The sequence below is a fragment of the Antennarius striatus genome, chromosome 4 (genome assembly GCF_040054535.1).
Source record: "Antennarius striatus isolate MH-2024 chromosome 4, ASM4005453v1, whole genome shotgun sequence".
NCBI classification, from domain to species: Eukaryota; Metazoa; Chordata; class Actinopteri; order Lophiiformes; family Antennariidae; genus Antennarius; species Antennarius striatus.
In genome coordinates this window covers 15859940-15884477 of record NC_090779.1, presented here as the reverse complement: position 1 = coordinate 15884477, position 24538 = coordinate 15859940, and the positions used below count along the sequence as shown (strand labels likewise).

Sequence of the window (24538 nt, the reverse complement as noted above, 5' to 3'; positions counted from 1 at the left end):
AGCTGTACTGAAGAGTGTGTTTTCTGCAGGGGTAATCTATGACAAGTGAGCAGGAAAGGGGAAACGCTCCTTTAGAAAGTATATTACTTCTCCATTCATGACATCTGAATCCTCTTCATACAGCAAAATACTCATGTGTTTTGATGTTTCTGTAACGCAGTCTGTGGTCAGGACACCGTCAGTCTGTAGGCAGCAGTTGTAATCATGAAAAGCAGAGGTAGGCTCTGTGATATTCATCATTTAAAATAAGGCAATGGAGAGTGTTCCCAGCTGTTGAAAACACTGAATAAGATTAAAATATCGACAAACATGTACGCCATGGAAATAAGAGGATCCCTACTTATTATAAATACTCTGTCTCAGCCACATGACACAAACACACACCTGCAGTATTCTGAAAGTCCCCTATGACAGCACATTCATTGTGCTGTCATTCATTGTGTCTGTCCACAGTTTGCTGGACTTTGGGTGGAACCCTCCATGCCCCCATGCCAACACATATGGCATGATGTCATAAAAGAGTAACAATTTCTTCTTGTTAAGATATTCTCTCCTGTAAAAGCAAGAACCTGACACGTTCCTACATCCCTCAGCAGTTCAAAGGTCACGTCCTGCTCAAGTGACCTTCTGCTATCACTCTGGATATTCCCATCGTTAATGTCAAGTCCCTGAAAAATAACTCAATGCATAGCAAGATACTCACACACACACATAAAAAATCATATGGTCATGCTATGAAGTATAAAGAATAAAAGAATACAAAAGAGGAAATATGGGATAACTTATGTACATTATTGTTACACATTCCATTTGTTTATGGCTATCAGTCTGTGTGCCACAACATCTGATGATGGATCTGGAGGGTAGTTTCATCCACAAAGCAAGACTTGGGGCTTAGTGAGGTAGCATTGAGGTTCGGTCTTCAACAAACCACCTAAATAAGTTTTTATATGTATTTTTTTTATTGTTCTTGTGACCTCTTTTTTGTATGAATTCTATCTTTCAGTTCTTCTTACCACCCTCATAGGGGAAATAGGCCACTCTACTGCTGCTGCTGGACCTGTCCGTGTTTGTGATTGGTCACATGATGTGTACACTGCCTAAATGGAGATATCCTGGTTTGATTTACCAAGCAAAAGGAATAAGGAGAGTCTGATTTGTCTTTGCGTGTTACATACATTGAAGAATAGCATTATATATATATATATATATATATATATAAAAAAAGTCAACCTAAATAAAAACAAAATGAAAAATTTAAATGGTTATTATATATATTGACCAAAGGATGTTAACCAATATAGACAGGACCTGTGTGACGCTTTGGAAAAGCTGCAGCAATGCATGAATTAATCGCACTGCTGGGCTAAAACACACCAGGACAGATTGTTATCAACCAAATAAATACTTAAACAGACCGTTTTCAGACACATGAAGTTGGATAATATGTCTCATCAGCAGTACACTCAGTGTAAAAAAAAAAAATTCTACATGTGATGCAGTACGTGGCTAAAGTAAAGCAAAATGTGAATGCTTACAGAATTATTTGTGACAGCGAGAAACATTATCTACCTTTCTAAACATTATCTTCCAAAATAGATCTACCAACATGGTGAAAAATCAGTGTGGACGTTACAAGCTATCCACCTGGAACACTTCTCAGGATGCTTTGGTGCTTTCTGGGCCAAAAGGACTCCTTATAACCGCTATAAATCTGTAAATCAAAAAATTTAAAGAAGAGAGGGCTCTTAAAATGAGTTTGAAGATCCAACAGTTTACGCACAAAATATGGAAGAAATAAGGAAGGAGGCAAATACTGTACTTTTTCCACAGAACTGTATATTGTATGCAAGAATTTAGTGTTCATGTGTTCGTCTACGTAATCCAACGTTACATCAAATAAAGAAAAGCCATTTGAAACTTGTTTTTATTAATAAAAAAAAAGGGGACATGTTACAAAAATGAAATGTTATAAACTCGGTAGAATAAATGAATCCTGCTGTCAGATTCAGAGAAGGCGCCAAACGTCCGTCATCGAGGTTTAACACTGGAAACACGTGGATCAGGATGACGCGATGATGCAGGAGGAGAGAGAGAAGCGTTAAAATGCGGACGTCTCCTCGCCTCCATCTGAATCGAACTCACCCCCTCGTCAGAACCGACCAGACGCTCCTCTCACCGGGGGTTGGAGAAGTAAAACCAGCCTCATTTTCAGTCACTGGTTCATTTCCCCATAAATACGACCGAGCTGTTCCGTGGAGCGTCTCGCGTAAAAGCGGAAGATCTGTTAAAGAAATGCAAAGGTAGGGAGAAACACTGTCTTTGTCGCTCCCTCTCCGAAACATTAGTGTTGTGTTGACTTTCGGGAATCGACATGTTACAGTATTTTCGTCCAGGTCTGGTCTATTGCCTCGTTTAACGCCGATCCGTTTTCCTGTTAGCCCTCCCAAACCTCAGTTCGCCAGCTGGCTCCTGGAGCAAGTGGAGACGGGCCAGTACGCGGGGCTGCGCTACGTGGACCAGAACAAGTTCAGAGTCCCGTGGAAGCACAACTCCAGGAAGGACTGCAACGACGACGATAGTAAAATATTCCGGGTATGTTCAGCTCTGTCGATTTTTCTGCGATGGGTCTTTTTGCGAAAGGTTGACGGATTTGATCTGACAAATTATTGAGATTAAACTGGAACAAACTCTTCTGCACAACTTGGCAGTGAGTGTTCCTCCAGAATTTCCTCATTTCTTTTCTGTCAGATTGCTGCTAAGTGTGTTGACAGGTTGCCAATATAAGCGTTGGCACTTTTCTCCATTCACTGAGTTAACGACATTCTCAATGGGGAGTAATGACTAAACTATACTCTGATCAGCCATATCATTATGATCACTGACTCTCTTCATCATGGTGGAGTCATATATTATATTATGTATTTTAGGCAACAACTGAAAATGTAGAAACTGGCAACAGGACCATGGTTGGCTAGGACTCAATGATGCAGGTGAAGAGCAAAAGCTGAACCGTGTGGTCCAATCCAACAGACGAGCTGCTAGAACTCAGACTGCTGAACAAAAGGATGCTGGTTCTGGTAGAAAAGGCTTACAAAACGTGGTGCGTCACACCAGAACTAGACTAAGAGGATGTTCTTCTTGGAAACCTTGGGTCCTAACATCCAGGTGGATACTGCTTTGACATGTACCACCTGCCTAGGCATTGTTGTGTATCCTGATAGCGATGGATTCTTTCACCAGGATTTTACTCTCTGCCACAAAGCAGGAATGGTTCAGGAGTGAAATGGATGGATATGGTCTCCATATTCCCCAAATCTCAGTCCAGTCAAACATTTCTGGACTGTGCTGGAGGAACAAATCTGATCCATGGAAGCCTTACCTCACAACTCTAAGAGATCTAGTGGAGTCCATGACTCAGTAGGTCAGGGCTGTTGTGGCTGCAGAAGTAGGACCTACACAATGTTAAATGTAGGTCCTGCAGGTGGTCACAATATTATGATGTACATTTAGATTATTCCTGAAATCAGACTTTTCCCAAATAAAGCAATGAAAGTAAAAGCAGGAAAATAATTCCTGCTCAGGTAGTAATACTTAGCTACACAATAATTTATTGTGAAAATACAAAAAGTAAACTAGGAACTGCAGGTGATTTTTACGTTTACTTTGCAACATCACAATGGGCTTTTCATCGATTACAATTCATGTCTTCACCATGTAAAATCCTGATATGTAAGGTGACCTCAGCTGTTATTAAATGCAGTAAAATAAAGGCATACATTCACGAGCCGCCTCTGACGAATACAGTAGCTGTCAATGCATATAACTTGTCTTTGTTTGGTTGGCAGGCATGGGCAGTGGCAAGTGGTAAAATCAATGAGTTTCCCTACAACAAAGCCAGGTGGAAAACCAACTTCCGCTGTGCTCTGAACAACCTCTCCCTTCGCTTCAAGATGATGCAGGATAATTCCAAGAATTCAGAGGATCCTCATAAAATCTATGAGATAATCAACACAGAGTGTAAGTGGAACTCCCTCTGCGAAAAAGATTTAAAGTTGGAATTTAAGTCAAAGTGGAACTTCATTCTTTACCCGCAGTTAACTATGAAAATCTGCCAACACAACAACGAGACTGCCAGGAGGATTCTGAAATGACTCCGGACACCTACAGCTCACCCATTGAGTGCTTCCCCTCCGGAACTGAGGTGCAGATTGGCCCAGAGGCCATTATTACCCATTATTAGAGAATTTCACAATTTTACATATAACGTAACTTAACTTAAAAAATTTTTTTTGGAACAGCACAATCTACTGCACAATTTCATGGCATTGGATCTTGGAAACCATCCATCAGGTACAAGAGTTTTATATGCAAACATAAGCACAAGTCATTGGGATAGGATAAGATGCGGTACATGCACATGCAGCGGATCCTCTCTCTCCCACTAGAGCGGTTCTTTCTTGTTTTTTTACTGCCTGTGGGTCTGAGAGGACTGTAATTTCATCTGTGCTGTATGTCGTGCATATATGATACATTTGACAATGAAGTTGACTATGACCATGGCTATGACTAGTAGAAATGTACCTTACTCAGGTTTATGATTTTATCTGGCCAACATTAGGGCTAAATGTAATTTAATCTGCTTTTATATCTGTAACAGAGGAGCAACAGTGGGAAGAGCATTATATTCAGCACAATCCAGGAGTCCATAGAAGCTGTGCTGTAGCAGCAGAAATCGTTCCACAGCTGCAACCAGAGCGGCCATCGTACCACCAGAGTATGCTCGTGAAATTTCATGAATGAAATGCTATAAGAAATTTCCAACTGAATATATGTAAAGATGTGAATTTAAATGTTACTGTGTTACTTTTGTCTATTTTTCAGCACACCCTCCACCGGTCCTCAGTTCTTCTGTGCCGCCAAGTATAAATGATTTGGAAATCAGCATCCATTACAGAAAGAGAGAAATGCTGAAGACCAGGGTGAGTGGCCCTCGTCTCCAGCTCCACTACCATGAGGCTTCTGACCTCCAAGCTCACCCGATCTGCTTCCCCTCCTCTGACGGGCTGCTGGACCACAAACAGGTGCTTTTTACTGTCAGGTGAACATTTGTGACTTCTAGAAGAACCATCAGTAGGGCTAAACATCTCCCACTGGCCTGTTAAGTTGATCTGATTGTATTTGAAAGAATGCAAATTAAATTCATTCCCAGCTTGTTGAGATTTCCTGTAAGTTTATACAGTATAGTCCAGTACGTTCTCAACATAACTGAGTCAAGATCCTACTAATCACAACCTTCTTTGTACCAGATTGATTACACCAACCGCATCCTTAACAGCATCCAGAAAGGTCTCCTCCTGGAGGTACGGGACACTGGTATCTATGCCTGCAGGCTGGACAGATGCCACGTGTTTGCCAGTACCAGCGACCCCAGTGTCGCTCACCCAGACCCAAGAAAACTGCCCCAGAACACCATGGTGGAGCTCCTCAGCTTTGAGAAGTATGTGAATGGTAGGTGTCTTGTTGTGTCTGTCTGTGAACAACATTTGTGTAGTGGTGTTACTACAGAATTAGTTGTATTACCGCTTGTATTAAAAATATTACTTTTCTAGTGCTGCTGTTATATACTAGTGTAATTGCCATATTACTGGTGCTGTTGTATATCTAGCGTCATTGTGAATATCTAGTATGACTGCTGTATTGGAAGCTGGTTTGAACAGTGAAATAAATGGTTCCCTTTATCTGAATTCAGAGCTGAAACAGTTTAAAGAGGACAGTGGAGGATCTCCTGAATATATAATCAACATGTGCTTCGGAGAGAAGTTTCCTGATGGAAAAGCTTTGGAAAAGAAGCTTATTGTAGTCAAGGTAATGCTCTTTCCCTTTTTTCAAGTTTCACCGCACATAGTATTTTTGTTGTTATCAGTTTTGCATGATGTACATGGTTTTCCTCCCTTCTGCGGCTGCAGGTGGTGCCTCTCATCTGTCGCTACTTTCATGAGATAGCCCACATGGAGGGAGCCTCTTCTCTTCACAGCGCCAATGTCAGCCTACAGATCTCACACAACAGCCTCTATGATCTGATTAACTCTGTCCTTGGCTTGCCAACAGTTGATCTGGAGCAATCGCAGACCCCCACACATTTCCTACCAAAGATCTGAAATTCATACTTTGCACTCGCCCACAATAAGGAACAGTTCAACTGACCTTTGGACCTCACAGTGCAACACTTTGACTGCTTTACCCAAAGCTTTCCTGAAAAAAGTGTCATGTTTGATGTGATTTGGTATTGCTTCATTACTGATGAACTCTAACTCCACCCTCCTGCTATGCTGTTCACTATCAATAGAAATGGATTCCTCAAGAACTGGACTGTTACTTAAAAGCCAATGACCTTGTCTTACATTAAACTATACTGTAAATAGGGCTGGGCTTGATGATCCTTTTCATCATTGATTTGCTGATTATTTTCAGCTCATCTTTAATCAGTTATTATATAAAATGTTGCTTTGAGCAACTAAAAGAAAAATATATATTTTTCCAGGTTACAATAGCACCTGGTTTTCAGATTTATCTTCTCGTTAAACCTAATTTAAGCTGAAGTATAAGGCAATATCAACAAATTATGTTGGTATTGTTGGTATACAAATTATGTCTTAAATGGTAGAGAACTGCTAGTATAGACTGGAGCATCAGTCTATACTAGAGATCGATGCGAGTAACTAAGCCGATGTAGTTATATTTGTGTTAACGAAAACAGTGCAGAGAAGTACCAAAGGTAGTGTTTGGGCTTAATATGAAATGTGCAATGTCCCTGTAGTCTTAATAATGTTATATCTAAAAACCTCCTTTTGACTTGCGAATGCTGTTTTTTTATGCAGGATGCCCTTCCTGCCACAAACCCTCTGCATTTATACAGGCTTGGGACTGGCCTGCAGTTGACACTGACTTGTGCCCCATAGGGCTGCAGATGCTGGGGATTCAACCTGGAACAGCATGCATGTGAAGTATGCACTCTACCACTGAGTTTAAAGTTAACACTAAAAGTGTTCTAGTAATATTCTATGTGGACAATAAATTCATCTCAAACAATGAAACATTACAAATTATATTTGCTTGTGGCAAAAAAAAGTGAACATCACAATACCAAGTTAACACAGTCAACAATTAATCAACAAAACTACAGCTGGAACTCATCCAGTGACATGAAATCAGTGTTTTCCATTTAAAATAATATCTGTTACTAAATTGTGGCACCGATGTCTCCATTATCTAAAAAGTGAATGCCTCATAAATAATAACTTGAATGCTATTTACTCTGTGAAATGGTGAAAGCATTATACAGTACAGTAATTCTTACCTATTTGGCAAAAAGCAAAACATTCCCTGGCTCTCAAAATGATAGTTTTTGACATTACAGACATGATTGATTCAAATTTTATGTCAAAAAAAATAAACATGAATGTCCAAAGATAAGCGGCCTTTATTTGAGAGGGGTGACTAATGTGGAACTACTGAGAATCCCCATATTTTACACCCTGAATTACATTATGACACGGACATCAGAGCTGAAGAAGACACAACTTTTGAACACAAATCTTTAACAACTCTATGAACAAGCAACATTTATTTCATTCACAACAGGCAGCACAGGGGAAAGAATATAAGTGAATGTATCAAATCTATATTATTTACAACCAAATCTAAAATTGCTGAATTACTTTAATGATAAATCTACAAAAATTGCATAAGTGTTTTTTCTTGGCAAACACCCTAAATATAGTATCGTTTATATCATATCTTGGCTGACAAAAAGTGTTTTTCCAATGATAAATACTCCTTTTTCCAAAAAGAAAAATGAATCCTAGAATTCAAAGCCAACATTGCCTCCTCCCAAAGGTGTGCCTATAAGAAACCTACCTGATGGAAGGGTTTCTGAGATTTGCCTCTTCACGGCACAGCTGCAAATCACAATTTTTTTGAGCTGTGCGACAGCAAAAACACAAGGCATCCATTAAAAGTTTGTCTTCAGATTTCAGTTAAGTTAGATACTCCCAAATGAGAAATGTCCCACCTTGAAGCTGAGAGCAAATTTTAGTCAGTCATGATAGAGTGAGAAATCACACCCACGTGTTGGACAGAGAATAAAATAACTTGTAACCTAACATAGGAATAAATGTCCATGGTGGTAAAGGCTGTCCTTGCCTGTACTTCATATCTCCTCATGGGCTGTCAGAGGTTGTCATGGCCTCAGTTTGAACATCACGCTCTTTCCCTGAGTGCTCTCCTTTCGAGTGTTTCCTAGCATGCTTATATTTGTCCACGTATGCCTTGACCAGATTGCCGACCTTCACTGGGTTGATTTCCCCACTCTTGCTGTGGCACACCTGGTGACCAGGATCAAAATATAATTAGAATTAAACTCTTCCATTTTCAACATATCTTGGTTAGCTTTTCAACCTACCTTCTGGACGGCTTTACGTAGAATTTCTTTGTATTCGTCTTTATTGATGTCTCTCCTCTGGTAGAAAGGCTTGATAGCTAGCTTCACCTCTTCTATAGCTCTCTCCTGCATGTGTAGCTTTTTCAAGTACTGCTGATAGAAACAAAACAACTTATGGCAGAGTTCTTCTTAAATTAGTAAAAATGTATGTTTATTCACAACAACAAAAAAGACTTAAATTCACTGTTCAAAATGTAAAAAATTGTAATAAGCTAGACTCACTTTGTCTTTCCTTGACAAATCCCCTTCCTCTACCTCTGCCTTTCCCCTGCTAGATCCCTCAGGATGTGTTCCATCAGATTGAGGCCGGCCGCTGAACACAGTAACACTGTCCTTAGAAGAGTCACTGACAACTCCAGTGCTGTCCTGATAAAAGTCAAGGGACAGGGAAAAAATTGAAGGAAAAATTGCAATACTGAAGAGGCAAAACTATTATTTATGTGTCTGATGTATAGTACGTCTGATTAAAGTGATGTGGTGTGACTGCTTTGAATGTACAAAGCAGTCACCAGGCTGAGTGTTTCACTTTCGTTTATCCAGGAAAGGCTTCAGTATCAGTTTCAGTTTCCATCATATGATTTAAGCTGGCATTTATACAGCATTTGCTAAATGAGACCAACACTGCCACCCTTTGGTCATTCAGTCACATTGAATCACATGACACCTGTGATGCCTACTGGGTGACAAATATTCAGTCCACTATGCACTGACAAGACTGCCCTACCTGATTGGATAACTGGCCTGTGGAAGACAGTCTGCGGAGGCCTCCTTCCTGCTTCAGTCTCAACTTATACAGAGCCAGTTCTGTGGGAGAGAATTCAGAAAACTTTACCCAACTTCTAGATACAAACATTTTGCCAGCAAGTCTCAATATCTAGATAAAGACTGTTAAGACTACTTTTAATAAAATCACATTAAATCACATTTTAATTTAGCCACATTAGTTATGATGACCCTTTAAAAAAGCAGTCCACAAAAATGGCGCTATCTAGCATAACTTACTGCTTGCAGATTTCTCCAACTGAGGCCCTTCGGGCTCCTGTATATTCCACGTGACCCTTTTTACTTGAGTCTTGGATTTTGCTCCCAGTACACTCAAAACCTGCCCTCCTTCATTTTTCCGCTCCTCAACTGCTTCCTTTTTGACAGATGCACTCTCAACAGTCCGAGACTTTGCACAGTCCAAGTTATCCAGCATCACATCAACATTGAGGTCATCATCAGAGTCAGAGGGCTGTTGAACTTCCTGCTTTATGGGAACAGTCAGCTCAGCAATGGTTGGTTGTTCAGCAAATAGTGGGCTTTGAGAGATTGTATCTTGGAGACTTTCCACTTTAATGAAACTGGTATGAATAGAATGTGAGGAAACAGAGGCCATAGGGCATGATTCTGAGGAACTGGGATCAGGTTTGACTATGGGAATTTCACATGTTTCAGTCTTGATGAAGGCTTCACTTTTTACTTCAATCTCTTCTTCTACTTTCAAAAAATGGGTGTCAGTTTCTTCTTTTTTAATTGGTTTAGTCGTAGGAGAATCAGCAAACATATCAATAGATGCTTGTTTTTCTTTCTTACATTCCTTTTCAATAAAAGTCTCTTTTGCCATTTCTGTTGCCGTTATTGTGGCCTGACTGTCAGTTCTGGCATCTTTGCCTTTGCTTTTACTTTTAGAAACAACACAAGAAGAAGCCTCTTGTTTATTAACAGTAGCAGCCTCTTCCTCTTTGACAGACCTTCGATTGCTATCTTTCTCTTTTTTCTTGGTCTGTAACTGATTTGTGTCTTTCGAGGATGAAACGCAAGAGATTGAAGTTTTCTGTGAAATCTTGGATGATGAACTTTCTTTTCTTTTCTCTCTTGAAATGGATCTAGACCTGTTTTTCCTCTTGTCTTTTGAGCTCGACTCCCCTCTGTATCGAGAGGCGACGGGTGATTGTTGCAGTCGTGTTTGGTCTTTTCTCCTTTCCCTCGATCTAGATCTGGATCTTGACTTAGACTTTGAAACAGACCGCCCACGTTTACAGTCTCTTGATCTAGATGTGGATCTGGACCGGGAGCGTGACTTTGATCGAGACCTGCCATATCTCTTGCTCTTGGTTACCCATTTTCTGTCAGAGTTTCTCTCTTTTCCATCACGTTGGTCATTACTACTCTGTTTATGTCTCTTCTTCCGTGAACACTCTCTGCTGCTGGAGCTGGAAACAGACCTGAAATCAGTAATGGAAAAACTCAAGTAAGAATTGGGTCCTGAATAAAACCTTAATGCCTAACAAATGGTTACCAAACAGTTGATCTCAGAAATATGGTATAACAGCGCTGTTGGGGGTGAATGGGTCAGAACCTGAAACATCGCAGGCCTGTATGCCTCACACAAACCCTATATCTACTGTGCAGTACTGGTTCTTGTTTTCCACGAAGAAAAAATCATGACACTATTTTTTCATAGCACCTCCGTTATGGAGCCGGTACAAAAAAGGTCACCTGAAACATTGCTGACCAATGATTGGTCAGTGCCAAGCAAATCAGTGGCCACTATATTCAGTCAAGTTACTTGAGTGAACTTAACTAATTTTAAATTCTGACCTCTAGATTGAGGTGGTTCAGATGTTCTGTGTTTGATAGATAAGCTCATGATAGGCAGACAAGTCATGTTTCACTATGAAGACTACATCATGACAGTTTCGAAGTGGCCTCCACTTACCATAGGACATACTATCCCAAAATGACAAATGACCTGAACAAAGGCACCCCACCACTAAGTCAAGTTAAGCCAAGCCAACCCTGCCTGACAACACCTACACGGAAAAGACCAGAAACAGCACTAAAGTTTTAAAAAGGATTTAAAACTAGATCTCCCAGTTTGCCATGCTTTATTTGCACCTGGGTGTAAATGATTCCAGACTCAAACTCTCTGCTTCCATTGAGTCTCATCTAATTAGAAGGGGCCTGAAACCAATGGCATTAACAAAAATAGAGCTGTCCCACAGCCTTGCGTCCACAAGCAGTTGCTGTACCAGAATAATTCTGTTATCGTTCTTTCCCAGCTGTGACTAATGCATGAAATGAAGGTGTCTCACCTACCACATCATTGCCAAAGACATCTCTACCTCACCTCTCTTCCCCACTGGATGTGGGGAAGAGTTTCCCCACATTCAATTGAGCATCCCGTTGGCTTAATGGGAGGACTGCTGTGCAATTAAGCCCTCCACACAGAAGGTTAGATGGCCTTTTTTTTTTAAAAAAAAATCCAAGTGGGTTTTTTTCTACTGCAACAGTGAGATCCAGTCAGGTGCACTGCTTTCCATGATATCCAGCTGACGATGAGCCGCTATCTGAGTGTTAACCCCATCAGAACGTGCAACCTAAAGAACCCACTCAACCAACAGGACAGACTGAACACATTCTGGTATTTTGCTAACTAGAGGCTTGTGTTTATGTTTATTTATTTGACATGGACATAACAAACACATTGCTCATTGCAGTTGCACAACTTGTAGATGCGTCGGTTTATAGTGTGTTAGCACGAGTCCTAATTTTCCCCACTTGTCCATGGGAGACTTTATACAAATAGCAAAACAGTACCAGTATAGTTAAAAAGAAACACCCAATCAAGTACAAAAGATAAAATATTCTGTTAATATTTAGAGCAGCGTTGGTGTAGTCTCTCTTGAATATTACTAGTGTGTCATTATTTTGACCTGTTGCTGCCTTAGTTAATGTAGTTATTCATCTTAGTGTGAACTGGTAGCGTATAAAACACTCCCATGCTAGGATCATATATCAGTATACTGTATATTTTACATTCAGAGAAGTGGTGAGCAGTTATTTTTATCAACCAGCATACTTCAGTGCCAACAGTGCATTCATATTAAATTTACCTTGATCGCCTCCTCTCTTTGGATCTTGACCTGGAAAGCCTCTTCTTTCTGAGAGCTTTGTCAGGGGAACCGGACTGTGAGCTTTCTGAGGTTGAACGGGCCCTCCTCCTCTCTCTCGACCTGGACTGCCCAATCCTCCTTTCTTGGTTCTCCTTTTCTTTCTTTTGGTTTCCATGGCCTGAAGTGTGATAGTCCCCCCTCTTACCTCTGCCTGCCTCTGGACTGCTGGAGTGACACTCTTTTGAAGCTTGAGAAGCTTTCTTCTTACGATCCAAATCTTTTGATTGGGATCTGGAACATGATTTCAAGTCTGATTTAGTTTCTTCCTTCTGTTTATCGTTGTTGGAAGCAGAACTGGATGTGGAGGAATTGTCCTTCCAGTTAGAGCAAGCGCTACTGAGAGTTCTGACAGTCTCCTCATTTGGAGTCTCTTTCTCTAACTTAACAAGGCAATGGTGAACAATGGGTTTGGTGTCAGGGCTCTCAGACATCGAAATTTTAAGACAGTCACCAATCTTTGTACTTTCCTCTGGATCTTCTAGCCTGGGCTCTTTTTTAATTTTAGCATCGACAGTCTCAACTACTTGTGATTCTTTTTTAACCACTACCTTTTCCTCTGAACATCTGACATCCTCAGATATAGCTTCCTGAGCATTAGCTGTCTTTGGTTGATCCTCTGAGATATCCCTCTCTTGTGTCTCAGTTTTAACAGAAACCAGGTCCTTCTTATTTTGTACCGAGCCCCACTTGTCTCCAAAAATAGGAGCCTCTTCATCCTGTGTTGTGTTTTGGGAGCTGCTATCATGGCTTTTGCACTCAGATTCATCTTCTGAGTTGCTTGAGTCTGATATTGTGGGATTAAAGGGATCATAAATAATATTGTCCATTTCCTTACTGACAAACATACGTGATGCCAGGAGCATCTTTTTGTCTCTGTGCAGCTGTCTCTTTTTTGCTTCGTCTTCTTTTTGTTTCAAGGATTTCTGCAAGCTCTCTCCACTAGTAGAAGCTGAAGCAACATTCAATCTCCTTGAATGCCAGGAGTTCCCACTGGAGTTAATGCGGAAGCTTACTCCTGAAGAAGTTGACGAAGAGGATGAATAACGTGGATGGCTTGCAGGCGTGCCAGAGGAAGAGGAAGAGAATGAGTTGGAGAAAGGTGAAGATGAGCTTCCTGCTCCAGGCCTTGACTTCTGTGCCTGACCATCAGGCCTGCCCTTTTGCTGGTCTAGACTTTGTTTCCTCTCCTTGTCCCCAGCAAGGCAGTTCATGCCAATTTCTGACATGCCACAGGTATTACTGCCAGTGACAGAATCACTTATATTTCTACTAATATTACTGTATCCAATTTTGGTACCACCATCCTCTCTTTTTATTTTTGGTATCCTGGGAAGCACTGACACATCTACCCACATTGGCTTTGTAGATATTTTGTTTGATATGGACATTTCCTTTCTCTTAGAGCTGGTGTCGTGTATGGGTCGGACAGATAAATTGGGGCATGGGGCTCTGACTCCATTAGTACCTCTTTGAGGAGGAGGCTGAACAGATCTGATTGGAGGAGGTGGCTGTAACCTCAGATGATCTGAATTAGACAATGGTTGAATGTGACTAGCTGAGGAGGGGATGTCGGATGGTAATCTTTGAGCGCTCTGGGAGAAAGTTCTGTTCACGGAGCTTTGAATGCACCCTGGTATGTCCAAATAATCAGGGGGAGACAGGTAATCATCTCCTTGATTCGGGGATGTCACTGGATTGATCTGAGTGCTGGAATCTCCAGAAGGACTAGTTTTGCTCAAACTTGGCTTTAACTCAGATACCATCACTGAAACACAAAAAAAATGTGTATTTTACAATACTTTTTCTGCCTTGCTTGTCAGTTTGCAAAAATTAAACATAGCACAGTACTCATGTTCAAAGTAATTATTCTAAGTTTGACAGTGTAGGAAAAAACCGTAGACATGGAAAATTATAATAATAGTAGTTTGAAATTCCTCAAATGGATTTGATGTAAATAGCTGACAGACATAGTTTGTTCAGCATGTTGTAGGTGTCTTCCCAGCTGGACATGAACTTGATGATCATCACCATCCCACTCGCTTCGCACTCCATTGTCAACCACCCCAGTGCATGCTGAAAATCGATGAGGCCAAAAAAACAACATCCGGAAAAAGAAGAGATAAAATCCGGTTGTCCCCAAACCGGACAATCTCTGAACCCTTACTGTGTGTAGAAATTGTACAGAACTGGTGATAAAACAGCAGCCCTGCCAAAGTCCGACATGCACCTGCAGCAAGTCTCAAATACCACTGGCAATGAAAACCAAGTTCCCACTTGGGTCATTCGGGGACCAGAGAGCCCTTAGGAAAGGGTCCAGACCCCTACTCCCGATGAAATTCTCATAAGATACCAAGAGGGACGCGGTTGAACACGCTCTCCATATCTACAAAAAACACGTGTAATGCTTGGGTGAAGTCCAACAAACCCTTGAGAACCCAGTGGTTCACAACCAGGATGAAAACCACTTTTCCTCCTGAATCCAAGGTTCGACTATCAGTCTAATCCTCTTTTCCGGTACCCCCAAACAGACTTTCCCTGGGAGGCTGATGAGTGCGAGTGCAGGATCCACCACCAGGTTCTAGGGTTGCCAGTGCAACAGGCACCGGAGACCTTGCTGCTACAGCTTCAAGCAGCTGCTCCAACAATGGAGATGGAGAACATGGCTGGAGACTCAATGTCCCAGCCTTATATTTTTCAAAATACAAGAGGCTGAAACCCAATACCAATATGATTAATTGTCACTGTGCAGTATATATTTAAGAAATTGCTGACAAACTCACCTGGCTTTGAAGCTCTAAGGGACCCATCCCGATTAATAACGACATTAGAACTGTCCATCAAGAGCATGCTCTGTTCAGATAAGATCCTGCCAAGCAGGTCAGGCACAGGAGATGCCTCCACAACACCTTCTGATCTGGGGGCATCCAAGCTCCTCCTGGTATAGCAAAGCAAACCTTTAATAATTTCATCCATACTTATTTCTAAAATTTTATGCCATCTTCATGATTAGCATACATCTGACTGCACTCAATATACATGTAAACAGGATGTATGACCTGATATACCTTAATCTGTTGAATTAGTGTTGAATCATTTTGGATTTGTAACCCTTTACAGGGCAAGTGACAATCTTTGGTAATTTGATTGTCTATGCGACAATGAACATTTTTGAAAAATTTTGCGACAGAAATTCAGTTTTCTATGTACTCCAATAAAACCGTAAGGTTGGTATATTTCAAAGTATTTCAATGAGTGCAGCATAGAGGGCCACACTGATTATTGAATTCAGATATTTACACTGTATTTGAACAAGGAAAAAATATTGTACAGCAGCCAAAGAAATACATTCATTTATTAGCATATTTAAACTTTAAAACCATTTGCCATAAAATTAAATATCTTTCTTGCCATGCACATGTTGACTGTATAAAATGTGTCAAATGGTTAGTTGCACGCACGTACGCACACACAGACACACACACACACACCAAACTACCAAAAAGGTGTTACCTTGAAAGGCTTGCAGTGACAGGTTGTGCTACCGACTGGTGGGAGTGAAGCACAGAGTGAGCAATCCCTCGTCTCTTGGTCTCCAACAGAGAGGAAACTTGAGCCTGTTGCTCCTCCTCTTCACTGATAAAATCAATAAATCATAAATAGGTGCTACATTTCTTGTATAATGCAGAGTCTATCACACGTATAAAAAACATCAAATATTTCAGGGTCAGCTCTACAGTGTAAAGATTTTTTCTTACTCATCCACAAATGGGTCCAGGTAAAATGGATTTCCAAAGATAGACAGGGGTGCAGCGCCTATTGCAGCACGCATTTCACTTAGTGAGCGCTCCGGTGGTCGGTATACCGTAGGAACTGAGGAAATCTTCTTATTCTTCACAATTCCAAGATTATTAGCAATACGGTTTCGAGAAGTGGCTGTCTTTTTCAGAACCTGATGGGAGAATTTAGTTAAAGTATTATCAAAAAAAAATCTTTTGACTACAAGAAAAATCAAATTCATCTTTGTCTATAATCTGTGCTGGATACATACACTAAGAAGTTTAAAACTAAGTCTGAATTTCAAAGCTGTTGCTGACAACACACTCACCAGCCTTTTTCTGGATTTTGTCCTCCTTACTTTTCGTCTCCTCTTTTTGACTCCTGAACTTGCTACTTTACCTTTTTTACTCCTACTAGAAGCAGTCTTTCTGTGCTTTGCTGTTCAAACATAGAAGTTATCTCTCATTAAATGTACATCACTACTTCACAATAATTGTTTGATTTCCTTTCTGCGCCAGTGACAATGCAAAGTCTATCCCAAATCTTATTTGTATGCAATAGCTTACTTACTGGTCGTGCGCCTGCGGCGTGACGGGACACGAGGTGTGAAGTCCCGGATATACACAGAGGTGTTGAGCCCAGCTACCACAGCATTGATAGTGTCGTCAAGCCAAGTAGACTGAATTAGATATGTGGGAGCCAACTGGTAACACAAAGTTTGAACTGCTCACTTAAAACTGTGGTTTGAACAGAATTTCCAAACATAACAAAATGAATTCTTTTTTTTACTTCCTCCACCTATCAGAAAATATTCTATACTATGACATCATAGCAGACTTTGCACCTCCTCCAGGAAGGAGACACTGCAGGTGGAGACACAGTTCTGCCTACACTCACAAAACCATTCGTTTGCATTTTAAGCCACACAAACAAACAGTTAATGACCATTAAGGCTAAATTAGGAGGGAATACAGCCATTCTATAATACATTAATCACGGGTAGCTTGATTAAAGCACAATCTAAAATGCAAATTTGGGACTTTTGTGCTTTAAAAAAATGTTAATATAAGCCAGATAAGGTAAGAAACACAAGCCATCACTGCTGTTGTCAGTAGCATGAAACTACTTTACCAAAATGCACAATTTAGTAAGTGATAAGTGGAAATAGTAAAACTCATCTGCACAACAACAAACTTTGTGGATCCATTATTTTTAAATGCTGTGTAGGTTAAAAAATAAACCAAGACAAAAGCCTCATGCCAAACCTGTGATGTGCGTGCCTGAGTGATGCGATGTCGATTGACATTAGCTCGAACTCTCTCACTCTGCTGAGTCCGGGCGATAGCTCTGGTGGGACCAGAAACATGGGCCTGGGAGTGACTGGCAGCAGGATGGGCAGTGGAGGGTCGGTTCTCTACATCACTATGTCTTTCATCTGAAGTTCCTGAGTCAAAAAAATGTACATACTTAACTTGTGATAACATGCAAATGAATGCCAACGCTTCTGAGTTTCCACCAAAAATTTAATAATAAAGCTGAAGTATATGTACTGACAAAGTCAGATGAGTTTGGACTTTATTGTTGCAGTTGTTTGTTTAAAGTGATTAACCCTACAGTACAAACAGTTTATTTCAAATAAAGTCTTTGTCCAATAGATAGATTAGTTCCTGGAATATTTAAAGCAAAAAAATATTTTTTTCAAGATTTTATTTATGGGTTTCATTTTCTTCTTGTCTGTGGATAGCCAACAACTCCAAAATACTATCTGAGCACAAAAGCATTTAAAGGAAACAAATAAAAGGCTCACTGGAGTGATGGTTGTTGGCATCACATTCAGGGCAGAACCATTCCTCTACAGGAACTGAATCAAGAGGTGGCCTGAGACACTCCATATGATACCTATGAAACAAAAACAAGCAGCAATGATAGCCAAGCTTCAAGACTGGGTAAAGGTAAAAACTTTATGAGTGGTACAAAAACACCTTTCTCACCCAGCATCACAGCCATCACAGAGCAACAGACGGTCCTCACGATCACTGCCCCCACACACCTCACAGTTTGTCTGGTCCAGGTTCAGATCTCCTCCATCCTCTTGACCTTCCTTTACAGGCTTTTGTACTGTTATCTAAATAAAGTAATTGTTATTACAATTTCACATCAGAAATCAATTCAAAAATAACTGTGTATAAACTCACAAATATGTCATTAGTATAGCTAAGCTCACTCACCACTTTTTTTACTTTGCCTCCAAAACATTTTCTTAGGTGAATGTTGTCAAAAGAAATGCGGTCTACAGGACAGGAGTTGGCGTTCTGAATGGTGGAGAACACAGAACAGAAATTAACCTTTCAGCTTCCACTCCTGAAAACGCTTTTTTGAAAGCAGATCATGCTGATATCCCCTTATATTGTTATAAGTTTTACTAACAAATCTCTGTCTTTGGGTAATACAACAAAATGTTACACCCACCTTGGTCCATTCAAGGATGCAGTCAAGACAGAAATTATGCAAACAGTTCTCAGGTGTTGCAACAGGTTGACTTCTGAATGAGTTTAGACAGATTGGACACTTCTCTGTCTCTTCATCTGAGCTCAACCATGCAATGTCAGTAGACATTTCCATAAAAGTTCCATCCTCTGCCTTATTATCTTCTCCCTCTTCCTCATCTGAGAAAGATTGTAGAAGTTAGTTGTGTAGTTAACATACAAACTATATTTACAGAGACTACTGAGAGAAAGCACCTTTTAACCATAACCCTGTCACCACTGACAGGTGAAGTGAATATAGTGATATTATTGTTTCAGGTACATTTTTAACTTCATTTAATTTAAAAAATTTAATGAAACTAAAAATGTACCTGCCAGTAGTGGGTGTGAGATATTAAATGGCAATTTTAAGTTGATGCTTTGGAAGTATCTAAATTGTGATGGCCAGATGAAAGCAAAACTGCAGATGCTTTGGGCATTCCCAGTGTGCAGTGGTTGGAACCTACCAAGTGATCTGACAAGTAAACCAGCAGCAGGGTCATTGGTAGTCAAATCTATGGGGGCCCCACCACACATGCTAAGGTCTTGGTTTAAGATGCAACAGCACCCCTTCAGAGTTCTTAAGGTGTGCATGCCTCAATTGCTCAGACATACAGTATTTTGTGGCAAAGGGGACTGACACATTATTCAGCATGTGGTTATAATGCTATGGTTGATCAGTGTAAAGTTATTTACAAACTCAAATTGTAACTGAGTAGTGTATCATAGAACCCTGTTTCTATGCTTTAAGCTCCACAGTAAAACAAAAGCCTGAGTTTTAGTTAGGACTGTAACATTGCATAGACTCGATAACACCAGCTAAAATTAGAGATTAGGTGTTTAATGAACCCTAACAAGATGCTAAAGTATTTCTGATGATCTAGTTAACAAATAAAAAAAAACCGGCGACCAACTTAGCTGACAATAATGAGTTTAAAAACCCTCCTACCCTCACTTTCTACTCACCATTCCCTTCTTCGTCCTCCTCATCCTCCTCTCCATCTTGACCCTGCTCTTGTTCTTCACTATTGTCAGAGTCTTCCTCTTCTGACTCCTCATCATCGTCTGAGTCGTCTAATAAAAGAAATAAACAATACGCACAAGTTGAAAGATCCGTTAGAATGTTTGTCTGAACTCTTTAGTGATAAGTACATTATGTTTATATCATTTATTCATTCATCACCTCATGATATACAACAAAGATGGTCAAGTGTTTACCTGAGATAGCCCACAACGCAGCTCTTCTCCCTGTGCTGTGAGATGCATTGTGGTTGATCATCTCATCTTGACTGTCATCGTCCTCCATGACTGATCAATAGAAGAGTTGTTGAATAATTTCTCAGATCGGATTGCTCTCCAGGAATTATCAGAGGACAGGTGCAATGCTTCTACGAAGTCTATGAAAGGTCAAACTGGACTCCGTCCTTAAGAAAGAGAAATGACTGTCAAACATGGGCTCGTTTTAAGATAAGAGGTTTCAAGGATCAAAACTTCAAAGCGTGTTTTATCATGTGAACAGAAAGAAAGAACGTGCATCGTGTAAAGACGTTGTGCATTTATGTAAATGTAATGTAAAGAGGAATTATTTAAATACATTTATATCAAAAGTACATGAGCTAACCAGCAGCAGCTCACAGAATATGCTAACGCTACATCTGTAAACAAAGGATGAAATAGGCACAAAAGACAGTCCGTCCAAAATTCCTCATAAAAATAATACATGAAGTGCATAAGCACATACAAACATAATCGATACACACACTGACATGAATATGGAACTAGCCTGTTATGCTGCTGCTACTGATATAATGACGGTAGCTCTTCACATTAGCTTCAGCCTAGCTAGCTCATAGCAGAACAGTTCAACTTAGTATACGTCAACCTCAAAAGCTCTTTCCGGCTGCTGTAAAACAGTGTGAAGAGGAATTTACGCAGCGTAACTCGTATTACCATAATGCCATATTGGATAAAGTAAAGAGAAATTACGAACCTACTCTTTTAAGTAGTGTCAGTCTCGACAGACTGGTTTGAAATCTCCACGGTTGTTGATGGACACCACCGGCTGGCGGAGGACGGTAATGGCCGCGTGCGTTCAGGTGACTCTGACTCTTAAAGGAACAGTACCCTCTTTACGCAATGGGTCATCGGAGGAAATTCACCGTGTTTACAGTGCAGTAGTTCTGACAGTATGGATATGACTTTACCCAGTCTTAATAAACGTGATCTAACAAAAAGGGATTTAAAATGAATTATAATTTTAGTGGCGCAAACCTGCGGCACGGCGGTGCCATTAAAATCAACCTCAAAAATCATCACATGCATCACTCTTTAATAATTTACAAGACAAACCCCATTTGAACATTTTTTATAACTAGTGGATCTAGATGTTCGTTTAGACACGACCAAATATTAACACAGTCCTATCAAAGCCTTACATTTGTTAATAGTGAAGTATTATTTCCATAGAAATTCCAGTGTAAAATGTGGAAAAATTTGTAGTGTTAAATAAAGCAGGAAAACAAATCCTGGATCTGCTTTTTTTTCCAGGTCTGCGCTAAAATTCACTTGTCTTTTTTGGCCATGTTTGATTGAACTCTTTTCCATAGTTTTTTCTGTTATTTTGGTGACAAACCAATCAATCAACAAAAATCTAATACATTTCATCAACATAATAACCTCAAAAGAATACCAAAAAAAATTCCAATTGTGTAATATTTTCTTGATTGTAAGACAATCACATGTCAAGTGCATCGTGCCCCATGGTAACTGCAGCTTGTCACTTCAATTGTTACGTAATAGAATGTCAATCTGATTAGGACTTTATGTTATAGGGATTATGTGTATACTGGCTGTCAATAATCCGAGAAGGAATCAGCAGTCAAAAAGTGGTTTAAAGGAAAACACAAAAAAAACGTTTACCCATATAGATACTATACATACATTACTATGGCACAAATGGTTCCTCTTATTTAAAACAAAAATAGAGCATCATGTTCCAGTCGGCAATCAGGTGGGCAGGTCAAAAATAATAAAATCAGGCATATTCAAAAGTAAGATCAATAAGATTTAATTTAATTTAATTTTTAGTATATTTAAGCAGTCCCCGAAGGGAAATTAAGATTAATCAAATTAATTAATCAAAGCATGTTGTGGCCGAATGTTATAGTGCGTGAAAGTTTCAGATGAGTGCTTTGACGCTACTCTCTTTCACGCAACGTTTTTTTTTTTTAAAAAAAAAGAAATTTAAATGACATAATAAAATGCAAATTATATTTACGTAAACTAATTTGTGCGTGATGTCAGACAATTTTTCACTCTCACAACGTGAATAATTAAATATCTCTAGTCTTTATCGTCCTCCTCCTGGAAGTCATCATCAGATCAGACTGTCGTGCCTGCATCCTTCGTACGTGCACAGCCACACTCAGCTCATGGCAACACTGTACACAAGCGAGCAGAGTCCGACCACTTCACACTGTATGGGTAGGGGTGTAACATGTCAGCTCATTTAAAGTACGTGTATTCCAGCTCCACTAGCAGCTACACCATATTATAACGTCCGTTTTAGGACGAAAAACAAGTGATTCATGCTGAGTTTTGACATACATAATCAATCAGGGCGGAAATGTCTAAACACGTTAATGGTTTATTCCTAATGTACGACGTGCAGAACTGAACGCACCGCACCCCAACTATAACTCTCCATATCAGCTGAACTGCTGGCCTAAAGAGACCCACCTCCTTAAAACTTTATTGGTTTATAATCCGGGATGGGCGGGCCTATCAATTCTACCGCGGGATGCTATTGGCGATGCTGGACGCCGGTTTCTTTGTAATTTGAATAACCAGGTCAGGTTGCAGATACAGAGAAGTGGGCAGGGTAGGGGTAAGTGTAAGTGTACTGAACTTCTATGTCGGTGTGCGCTCTACTGTAGTCTTAAAATATACCCAACTTCAATCAAGCACGATGTGTTTTTAAAGTAAATTTTAAAATAACTGATGCTTTGGATAGACGGTAGCCGTGGTTTTATCAGCGAAAATGGCCACATTGTTTCTTTTAAAATGCATCCAAAAGAAAACTTGGTAAGTAGCTCTCATTATCTGTCTATAATTTTATTCTGTTTTTATGCTATGTACCAACGAGACGCATCCGGTATATCATCACTTGTATTTCCACATACATTTCTTTGCAGTTGTCATATCTGTTAATTATTTTAGAACTTTTTCATCGCAATTTAAATTTAAAGCATTTAATATACTGTATGTGGGTTGGTACATAATGTACATACATGGTGGACTGGAATCCTTCCATAATGTTTTATTCTGTGGAACAGTTGAATTTAATGTGTTTCATTGATTTTTTTTTTTTTTTTTAGTAGATAAGATAAATAGAATATATGGCCTTTTGCTCTCCATACTTCATGTTGCTTATGTCTGTTTTATTACACAGTCTTTGTCTGTGATACCCCACCGACTTGTTCATATCTGAGATCTAAAAGCAGGTAAGCCACTGACTAACGCACATTGTGCCAGTTGCCTGTTCCACTGTGCGTGTGACAGCGGCTAACCTGGTTTTGGGAACACGTCTCTTATTTGGGCTCAAGACCAGCAACAGACAGATACCAGCCTACCTCCTTGATCATGTCCCGTGTTCACTCCTGGGCCAGGCCTGTTCAGCCTGACTGCTCTCCCAGTGGTCTCTATGTGTACTGTAACCTACTTCCTTCTATGTCCACATACTGTTCCCTGATTTAGGAGCAGTCACTTTTGGATTTCTAGACTTGTAGAATGCCAACCATTGTTAAGATCACTGATGAATGTTGTGTTTCTGCTTCATTAATGTGCTTTTAAAATCATAATCATCTCGCTCACTTCTTCTAAATTTGAGGCCAGGGGTTCTCCAGAACATATTGGAAGGTTCAGTCAAAAATTAGCTATAGTTTAATTAACACATCACTTAAAGAGGCTAAATAAAATAAAATGCACGTCATTTGGAGTTTTAAAGTTAATTACGAACTTAAGCAGCAAATCTGAGATCCAAATTAGAAATGACAAATCTTTACATTATGTATTGTGTCGTTTTTGTCTATAGAACTATCAACAGTTGAGAAGTTTTTTTCTCAAATTAATTGTGGCATTATGTACTATGCTTACTATTTGCCATGAAATAAAAGTGTTCATATGAGTGAAAGTGTTTTCTTTTGAATGGTTCATAATTGCTCAGTGTGACACAAAGGACTTATTAAGTGTCAGACTCATTGTGGCCCCATTCATCATAATGTAGACATGCGGATTCTTATTGTCATCAACATCAAGGAGGCTCTTTCCCAAGCTGTTATGCATATTTATCGATTAGTTTCCACATAATTGTCACATGTTCATCTTTTAATTTATTCTTAAACCATCCAAAGTAAATTTGAAGGTAGTCTAAATGGGCCCATTGTATGACCAAAAAATAATTCCCTTGCTGTCCTGAAGTATCATCATAGTCTGTTGATATCCTGTTTATGAGATTGGAGTCCTTTGGGGTTTGATATCAAGTGGGTGAGATTGCACTTTGTATGTAGAATAACAGAGAAATGAAAGCTGTGGTATGACGGTCTGAAGTCATCTGGAAATAAAACATTAGCTCAGAAGGATTTCAAGTACGGTACTATATACACCAATGAACCTCTATACATCAGCATGACTCATCATATGACCTGGTATTCAGTATTCTTTTATTTTCAATTTCAATGTGTTATGGTATTTCAATGTGTTAGTGTCTGCAGTATCCTTTGTATCCACATTGTGGG

At 39.8% G+C, this 24538-nt stretch overlaps 2 protein-coding genes across 5 annotated transcripts; one reads left to right on the top strand and one right to left on the bottom strand.

Moving 5' to 3' along the window:
* Positions 1-2005: 2005 nt before the first annotated feature.
* irf7 (interferon regulatory factor 7) lies at positions 2006-6425 on the top strand. Of its 2 annotated transcripts, none has more exons than XR_011035146.1 (10): positions 2006-2303; positions 2442-2595; positions 3849-4020; positions 4098-4204; positions 4302-4353; positions 4661-4777; positions 4885-5084; positions 5310-5500; positions 5753-5868; positions 5970-6107. XR_011035146.1 is itself a non-coding variant. In XM_068312517.1 (10 exons), exons 1-10 carry the CDS (start codon positions 2107-2109, stop codon positions 6159-6161), a joined length of 1509 nt encoding a protein of 502 aa, XP_068168618.1. In that variant the 5' UTR covers positions 2043-2106; the 3' UTR covers positions 6162-6425. The 2 variants fall into 2 exon arrangements, 1 of the variants encoding a protein (XP_068168618.1); XM_068312517.1 differs by having other exon boundaries at positions 2043-2303; positions 5310-5511; positions 5970-6425.
* A 137-nt stretch (positions 6426-6562) lies between these two features.
* Positions 6563-20819, bottom strand: phrf1 (PHD and ring finger domains 1). Of its 3 annotated transcripts, none has more exons than XM_068312514.1 (19): positions 20734-20819; positions 19962-20167; positions 19710-19817; positions 18688-18884; positions 18447-18530; positions 18210-18343; positions 18026-18117; positions 17484-17662; positions 16789-16921; positions 16547-16656; positions 16197-16390; positions 15952-16074; positions 15222-15376; positions 12382-14206; positions 9506-10710; positions 9228-9307; positions 8726-8869; positions 8465-8596; positions 6563-8387 (listed from the first exon to the last, which is right to left on the bottom strand). In XM_068312514.1, exons 2-19 carry the CDS (start codon positions 20047-20049, stop codon positions 8223-8225), a joined length of 5148 nt encoding a protein of 1715 aa, XP_068168615.1. In that variant the 5' UTR covers positions 20050-20167; positions 20734-20819; the 3' UTR covers positions 6563-8222. The 3 variants fall into 3 exon arrangements, with proteins under 3 accessions (XP_068168615.1, XP_068168617.1, XP_068168616.1); XM_068312516.1 differs by having other exon boundaries at positions 8465-8593; XM_068312515.1 differs by having other exon boundaries at positions 20738-20798.
* Between the last annotated feature and the right edge of the window lie 3719 nt (positions 20820-24538).

Coding starts and splice junctions, on each gene's coding strand:
- irf7 (XM_068312517.1), top strand. CDS start 2,107: ATGCGGACGTCTCCTCGCCTCCATCTGAATCGAACTCACCCCCTCGTC. Junction 2,304..2,441: donor TCTGTTAAAGAAATGCAAAG/GTAGGGAGAAAC, acceptor TTTTCCTGTTAG/CCCTCCCAAACCTCAGTTCG. Junction 5,085..5,309: donor GGCTGCTGGACCACAAACAG/GTGCTTTTTACT, acceptor TCTTTGTACCAG/ATTGATTACACCAACCGCAT.
- phrf1 (XM_068312514.1), bottom strand. CDS start 20,049: ATGGAGGACGATGACAGTCAAGATGAGATGATCAACCACAATGCATCT. Junction 18,531..18,687: donor GCATCCTTGAATGGACCAAG/GTGGGTGTAACA, acceptor TCCACCATTCAG/AACGCCAACTCCTGTCCTGT. Junction 16,391..16,546: donor CAAAATCCAGAAAAAGGCTG/GTGAGTGTGTTG, acceptor TTCTCCCATCAG/GTTCTGAAAAAGACAGCCAC.